The following is an 8,488-nucleotide window of genomic DNA, read 5'->3' as shown; positions in this document are numbered from 1 at the left end:
ATAAGGTATTATAAGCCTTGCTGGGAAACCTGGCTGTGGCTGGGGAATGCTTCAGTCGTGGAAGGGAAGGGTGAGGGTCTCCCGAAGGTGGGGAGAGGGGATGGTGCCGAGAAGCCTAAACTACCGGCCGGGACAGTGACCGTGCTGGGACAGGGAAGCGCCAGGCGGGGAGCGCTGGGTTGCAGGGCGCGCGGACTTCCCGGGACCGAGAGCGGCGGAATGCCGTCCCCGCCTCGCCCGCGGCACCGGACCGCGCCGGGGGTGTGCCGGGGGCGGAGCGGGCCGGGCCGGGCGGGGGCGGAGCGGCGCGGAGCGCGGACAGCCGGCCGCGGGAGGAGCGGGCCGTGGGGAGCTATGTCCGTGCCCGTGCCCGGCGGCGGGCGGTGAGCGGCCATGCCGCGCAGGGTGGAGAAGTGCCTGCAGATCGCCCCGCACTCCCTGGCCATCGTCCTGGACGCCGCGGCCGGGGGGCGGCCGGGGGGCGACGGTGCCGCCGGTGCCGGTGCGGGGCCGGCGGCGGAGCTGGGCCGCCACCGCATCGGCTACGAGATCTTCGCGGACTTCAAGCGGGAGAACATGCAGCACTTCTGGGACCGGCGGGCCACGGCGGCGGTGGCCGAGACCTTCTTCCTGGGCTGGATCGACGAGCAGGTGCTGCTGGTGCAGGGCAAGGAGGAGCACCTGGAGGTGCTGCGGCAGGGCTGGGCGCGCCGCTCCCTCAAGCCCCCCAGCGGCTTCCACATCAAGTGCCTGGGTAGGTGCCTCCGGGCCGGGCCCCCGAGCTGCCCCGGGACACCCTCCGCGGGGGCCCGGCGGGGTCAGGGAGCGGGGGAGGCAAGGGGAGCCCTGGTTTAGCCCCTAAAGTGGCTGTGCGCGGACGGGGTGAGCCGGGGTGGGAGCGGCGGCATTGCGGGATGCGGCTGAGCGGGGCTCTCCCGCCGCGGCTGTACGGTCCGTAGGAGCGGCGCGTTCCCCCGTTCCCCTCGGCGGGCGAGGGTAAAAGCGTAAACTGGAAGGGTTGGAATATACCCCTGCAGGGTGAGATGCCCGCTGGCCTCCTACGGGCCGGCTCCGCCCGCAGCGTGCTCCCGGGACTGCTTGGCTCGGGAGTTAAAAGTTTTGTTTAGTATTTCCAGGTGTGCTGAAACAATATTTTACTTTATGTTCGGCTCTACGTGCTGTATCAAACTTCTATCCCAGCGTTGCTGTGAAGGTGTCTTTCCCAGCGAGGAGTAGTAGTAGGAGATGAGTAACGTGGTTTTTTGCGGTGCAAGCAGGTGGCTTTTGGGGTTATAAACGACAAGGCTGTTATGCCGTGATGGGTTGAAATCTCAAGTTACAGTGTGAGCAGTAATGAGCAGTGGCCTAGGACAAAGCGCACCTCATCCTGAGTTTTCTCTGGGAAACCAAAAAATCCTAGCATGGAGAGCAAAAATGTTTCAGCACTTATTTTGACATTAAAAAAACCCAACACACACGGCCAAGAAAACAACCCAACTCCTCCACCGCCACCCCCAAACCCTAAGATATAAAGCTGTGACTATTTGGTGGGTATACTGAAGAATAGTGAAGAACAGCAGAGCAGAAGTTTTTCTTAAGATTTAAGGCAACTCAACATTCATCACAGCTTGAAACATGCAGCTTCTCTTGTAGAGAGAAGGAAAATGATGAGAATTTGGTTTATTGCTGTCTTACTTACTGGCCATGTCTGCTGCAGTGATGGTGAGGCAAACTGTCTTTTCCTTGTGTACAATTTATACCATCTGTGTCCTGTGCAACTTGTGCCATGAACAGAACTAGAGATGCTCTCTCTGTGCTGGGAGTTTCAGACCCTTAAATCAGGATGCTTCCATGCATTTCTCTTTTAAAAAAATAGCTGAGTAAGGTTCCTGAAAAGAATGGAACATAGATATTCGAGGTTTCCCAGTTTCCTGTTTTTAATCTGGCTTTTGTATGTTTTTAGCTGCCTTTGTCCTTTTGAACAAGCAATGCTGACTCACATAATTTCTAGTTATTAGCAGTCTTGTCTCTTGCGGAGTTGTCAGACACTTGTCTGTCACTCACTATTTGCCTATCAGACTTACTTGAATATTACCATTTTTTTCTGGGCTGAGAGGGAAGGTCAAGACAAGTTTCCCTGTTAAAAATCAGCTGATGGACCTTTTTTTCTTATAACAGCAAATTTTCCTTTGAACCTCAGATGACAAGACAGTGTTGCAGAGCAGGTGGTTAATCCTGTTCTGGTGATAGGAAAGTTTTGTGTGGCCCACCACTACCTGGAGAAGGGAAGGAGCTGGGCAGTGGTTAGTGCTAGCTGCTCAGCCTCGCTCATGTGGGCTTTTTGGCTGCAGCTGGATGGAGGATGCAGAGCTTTTGAACTGGCCCTGTCACCTGATGGAGTATCAGGGTCAGTGTTTGATTTCTGGGGTGTTCCTGGACCTTGCTCATTGGGTGCCATTCCTCAGCCTGCTGCGCAGGAGGGCTGTGGAAAGGTGCTTTCTGACCTTGACTTTACTAAAGCCACCCAGGAATGTAAACAGGTCTTTGTGGCCTATCTTAAAATATGGAAACAAAACTTTTGCTAGAAGTTCACGTTAATAAGTAAGCTCACTGGTGTGCAAATAATATGCATTCCTTTGGGGGTTATCTTTGCTGCAAATTTACAAAAGACTGGAGCCAGAATTTTTCATTTGGCTTTAAAAATAGCAAATGCCTCTCAGCATTTGATTTAAGGCTATGAAAGAAGAGCAGGGACCTGTTGGAGTCTTGCCTGTTGTGTAGTGCCTTAGCTGTGCTAAATATGATGGAAGGAACTGATTGACTTTATTTTTTTTCCATCTTTTTTTTCCCACTCCCAGACTGATAACTCAGGTCTTGTATCTAAGTAGATTCAACTTGCACTTACTGTAAAGTTAAAGAATTGTCAAAATAATGGGCTTGGCCTGTAGGCATGAGCATCTGCTTAAATGCATGTAATAGTATTTTCAGCATAATTAGGTAGCTAATGTGTAAGTGGCTGTGACTTATTGAAGAACTCTCTCACAGTTTATTATCTACTTTGTTTCATTAAAGCAGCAAACAACACATAGACAGAAAGGAAAAGTTCCAAAGATTTTCAGCTTTTAAGGTTGGTATCTTAGGCTGATAGGAAAACCTGCCTGCTGGGAGTTGCAGAATAGTAATATTTTACTCCTGTTAATAAATAACTGGTAGGGTCAAGGGGGAAAAGTGGCATAGTGTTTTTGATGAAGGTGACATTGTTGTTTTCTCTTGCTCTGGGTCCAGCTGGTAGTCCCCACACTGTGGGAGGAATAGGGTCTGCCATGCCTGGGCAGTAGGGGGGTGCATGGGGGGAACTGACCAGAGGGCCTTTCTCTGCACCCCAGGGCCACTGAAATACCTGGACAATGCTGTGATGAGTTGTTGGGTTGGTTCTTGTCTCATTTCTCAGCTGGCTGTCTCTTTGCAGTCAGGTGGGGGCAATTTCTGCCTCACCTGCCCCTGGAGTCCAGCTGGGATGGAGTAGCTGGATGAGCAGCTGCCTGCCCCAGGGTGGGTGTGGGGACAGCATCCCAACCTCCTGCTGCTGTCTAGCATGGCACAAGGGACAGAAAGGTCTCCTCAGATGCACAACCTCCATGCATGGGTAGTAGAGAGCCTTGGACAACACTTCCCCTATATTAAGTGCTAACATGACCCAGAAATCACAACTGCAGCCTGGCTTTCAAGCCTCTGCTGATGTTGCTGGTGTTTCTTTTACATTGTGGTCAAGTGCCTTGGCTCTGGTGGGTTGTGGTAGCTGTGGAAATAATAACTGGAGGAAAATACAGCTGGTGAGGAAGAGGGAATGCTAAATCTCTAGTGTGCATATCATGTTTTCTGCTGCTGGAATTGTAAAATGTAAACCAGGAGAGACTCACTGCTGAATAGTCTTCCCCACTTTAAGTAATCCTGACTTGATAATGAAAAGTTCATGAAAGTACGCATGTAGTTAGCAGGGACTGGGCAGTCCTATTGTGCTCAGTGCAGGTGTACCTGAGCCACAAAGTGAATGGATTAAAATCCACATGAGATTCCAGTCTCTGGAGATTTGAATTATAAAATTAGACCGGAGAATTAAATACAGGAGGAATATGAAGCACATGAGAAATTTGCTTGTTGCACTGACATCTTAGGGCTGGAGGGTATGGCGGATGAAGTGATTCATGTGTGACTTTTAAACTTACTCCTCTGGCAGTTTTCTTGAACTAAATGGTTGCACCATAAAAGCCTGCTCAGTTACCAGTTTTGCAGTGATCAAAGTTATTCGGATATTAGGAAATTGTTGGGTGTATCGAGGTTTTTAAGTTGGCAGATGGGAAACTTTGGGAAACATAAGTAGCCTTTGAATAAACAGAATCCCCAAACCAGCACTTGCTCAATATGTTGATTTAGGGGGTCAAGGAAGCTTTATGCAAATCTATAGGTCTAGTGATGAAATTAATTGTCTTCGGGAGCTCTCTTGTAACTTTGCAAGACTTTGCAACTTAAGTCTTTAATGAGCGTTAGTATTTTAATAAGATTTCTTTTTTTTGACACACCTTCTATTTGCACTTACAAATATTTGTCATCCTGAGAGCTGGTGGTTTTTTTTTTTTTTTTTAACTTTTCAGCTCTTCTGTTCTAGGTACTGTCAGTGTGGCAGGATGTTCCACCTCATTTTCATGTCTTCATCTCCTTTTGTATTCCCAGATGAGACTTCCTTCTGTATCTCTCTCTCTTGATTTCTGTGTCACGGACAATGGGCATCTTTGAGAGGTTTTCATACGCTTCGCAGAAGGGCCATGCCCTTCTGTAAAGATTGCTTGAAAAGAACTGACCAAACTGTATAACAACCCTTTGGCCATGCCCAGAGCAATTTCTCCAATTAGAAGCTGATGTTCAGATGGAGTTTTTAAGAAATGTATGTGCAATAATTAAACTAACTAGCAGGAGTTATAATTCAGCAAAGTCGGCAGGGCCGGGCTGTTGTGCATTGTTCCTGCTTGGCCAGGCGTAGGGGGGAAACTTTTTTTGCCACGCTGGGAGTTGGAGCTAAGTGCTCCTTTTCTTTTCTCTCCCTGCCATATCCTCTCATACCACCAAAAAATTAAATTAACACCCCACCAGTTTAGGTTTGGTAATTTTCACAATAAGTTTTGCAGTCATTAGTGGATGATCATGGTGAAGCATAGACTGTTGGACATTAAATGTTATTCATCTGTAGGCATTTATAAATCATGAATTTTTTTCTCCCAATTATCTCCTTCATATAATGAAAATGTCTTTTCAGTGAGGGAGCATTAGGTTTCATAGTAATAAAACCTCCAGTGACTTTACCACACACTCAACTATACCTTTTGTGTGCCTGACATGGAATTGTATTCCTATCATGGGAAATTCAGTGGATTTACACTACAATTTTTTTTTCTCCTTCTCTTCCACTCTAACCTAGAGCCAGTTAGAGATTCACTAAGCACTTTTTATATCTGTGAGGTGGTTGTTGCAGCCTGAAAATAAAGGGTAAACTTAAGCTTGTGGCCAGGCTGAAGTGCTTATGAATTTACTCCCAACTCTGAGTAAAGAACTTCACTGCTCACAAGTGTTGGGTTGGGCCTTTAATGTAATCTGTAAAAGCAGCTTTCAGAGACTGGGGAGACAGACACAAGAGCTAAATGAGTATGGACTGCATATAAAGTGCCTGATTTCTCAGTATGTGGTTTGTGCTTGTGTTGTGGGAAAGAAGTCTTAGAGTCAGAATTGCTTTCTGCTCTTTAAAGAAAACTGTGGATGGCCTGTGAGGCTAATGCTAGTCATCAAAAATGTATTGTGAAAGTAAAAAACACAAGGGAAGGAAAGATATGGCCTATTTAATTTCATTTTTTCACTCAAAGCAGCTTCTCTTGAACAAGCAAAGTCAAATACACAGATCTGTGGTATTCATTGTGCAACTCAAGGGAAGGATTTATAAGGTTAATAGCCAGCTAGTACTGTCTCCCCACCTCCTTCCTCCCCACAAAGAGCACCATTGTGCAGCAAAGCATCTTTTCCTGTGGCAGATAAGTCACCCAGCCCTGCAAGTGAAGTGCATGCTCTGTGTGAAAAGCAATGTGTAAGGGAGCTGCGGTGGCCAGGAGCAGCCCTTGGCCGTGGGGCTTTGACAAAACAAGAGATCTCTCACTCTCTCCATCTCTTTGTTTGTGTGTGAGGGTCTGGTCTTTAATTAAATGCTCCTCATTCCCTTCCTCAAAGGGCCCTTGTCTTTGCCAGGGAGCAGCACAGTGGTTGTGCACTGAAGGAAGCCCTCGTCAGGTGTTATTCCCAGCACTTAAGTGGGCTCCTTGGCTGCCAGCATCATGTGCCACCAGACCAGTCACTAAATCACCTTTCCATCTGTCCCACTCTTCTTTTTTACACAGTCATTTTTGGATTTAAGAAGACTGAGGTGAATGAGGTGTCCAGGGGCCATGCAATGGATAACCATGGAGCTGCTAGTCACAAGCACCTCCATCCTGCCCACTCATTGTTATTGTTTTGTGGCATGAAAATTCAGTTGTGTTTCCCCTTTTGTCCATCTTTGTAATTTGCTAACAAGAGTCATGTTGTTAAATACCTTACTTATCAAACTGTAATGATTTTAGTTGATGCAGACTGTCTATGCGTGTTGCCACAGTTTAAAATTTTGCTTTAAATGAGTTTTGATTCATAGAATGGCTTGAGTTGGAAGGGACCTTCACAATAATCTCATTCCAACCCCTGTGCCGTGGCCAGGGAAGCTTCCAGCAGACCAGGTTGCTCAGAGCTCCATCCAGCCTGGCTTTAAGTGCTTCCAGGGATGGGGCACCCACAGCTGCTTTTGACAACCTGTTGCAGCAGCTCACCACCCTCACAGTAAAGAATTTTGTGCCAGTATCTCTGCTAAACCTTCTCTCTTTCAGTTTAAGGCATTTCCCTTGTCCCATCCCCACATGCCCTTGTGAAAATTCTTCTCCAGCTCTCTTGCAGGCCTCCTTTAGGTACTGAAAGGCACTAGAAGGCCTCCCCAGAGTCTTCTCAGTGTGTCTCCATGAGAGAGGTGCTCCAGCCCCTGAGCCTGGAGAAATGTGCATTAAGTGCACAGAGAAAGGTGCTAGGAAGGGTCATCTGTGTCTGAAAACTCTGCTGTCCCTGGGCTCGGCTGGCAGCTTTTTGTTTCAGCTCTTTTGTAAAGGCAGTGATAGCAAAGTTGGTGCTCTCTCCCAGCAATTCTGGTGCTGTTTCCTCAGGCCATGAGTTTGGATGATAAATCTCTCCTCCTTTCTGCAGGCCAGGAGAATCACAGCTTGTCCCCTGACAGGATATGCCAAAGCATTGCCAAATTTTTGTCTGCATTTTAGACACTCTTTTGGAGAGTGTGGCAGAAAAGGTGCAACCCAGGTGGACTGGGTGTCCTCCAAAGCTCCTGGCATCAAAAGCTGCCTCCCAAGCAACATCACTCCTTCCTTTGGCTATGGCAAACATGATAGGCAGACTTCTCTTTCCTTTTAGTAGTCAAGGAAAGCCTAAAGTGTTCAGAGAAAATGAAAATTGCAACCAGATGGTGGTTTCCTCTGCAGAAACTGAGGCTGTGAAATGTGAGGATGGAAGGAAAACTTAATAGTTTTCTGCATTAACAGAAATTTAACAGGGTTCTGAAAATTCAAGCTGTCTTCAAACTTTTTCTTCTTTGTTTTAAATACAAAAACATAAATATTTTGATTATTTTCTAACGATGTTGACTGCTGGGAATGTTATTGCAGTCTCTGGTTTCCGATATTGAAACTGCTCCTTGGATGGGCCAGATCTGGAAAGATTTTTAAGGCTATTACATTCTTAGAATAAAATCCCTTCACCTAATACGTAAACATGCTTTCTTCTGTCTGCTGTACTTGATCCCTCTATTTATGACTTGGGATTTCACCTGAGACCTGGGATGAGAAGTATCTGAATGTAAAGAATGTACAAACACACATATTTTGATGAAACAAAGTGTTTTCATGTTGATATTTGAGCAGGTCTTCACGCCTCCTTTTTAAATTGGGGTCCTGTTCTAAGCCACAGTAGCGTTTGAGCATGCATTCAAAAGTCAACAACTACCCTGAATCTGAATAGGGCTTCTTCTAGTTGCATTTTTTTTTCCCCTGTAACAGAAAAGCAATGGTGCAATATTACTATCAACACTTATTAAGCTATATTTGGTTTCCTTATGAAAGCAAGTTAGAATTCTGTGCACTAAATTAATGCACAGAGTAATTACTTCTGTAAGGTATTTTCTGGACAGAATTCTAATCCAGCAATATGAGACTTGGTTGTTGTTCTTGCACGTGTGGTCGGGATGGGGTACCAAAATAGCAGGAGTTGGAGTAAAACAGAGCAGCTTTTTAGCTTAACCTTGAATTCCACCATCAGATAATTGATAAAGAGATGTGCAGGTGTATCAAAGATTGCTCTT

General features: G+C 46.6%; 1 protein-coding gene across 1 annotated transcript in view; it reads left to right on the top strand.

Moving 5' to 3' along the window:
• Positions 1 to 393: 393 nt before the first annotated feature.
• The window catches only part of STOX2 (storkhead box 2), a 142,674-nt gene continuing 134,579 nt past the window's right edge, over positions 394 to 8,488 (top strand). The window contains exon 1 of the mRNA XM_054291601.1: positions 394 to 754. Within this exon, the coding sequence (XP_054147576.1) occupies positions 394 to 754 (361 nt within the window). The remainder of the gene's footprint in view (positions 755 to 8,488) is intronic.

The sequence above is a fragment of the Melozone crissalis genome, unplaced genomic scaffold, assembly GCF_028551555.1.
Source record: "Melozone crissalis strain CALT ecotype California unplaced genomic scaffold, PUWL_Pcris_2 ptg000006l_1, whole genome shotgun sequence".
NCBI classification, from domain to species: Eukaryota; Metazoa; Chordata; class Aves; order Passeriformes; family Passerellidae; genus Melozone; species Melozone crissalis.
Note: the sequence above shows the minus strand (reverse complement) of the source record. Positions and strands in the feature narration are given on the sequence as shown.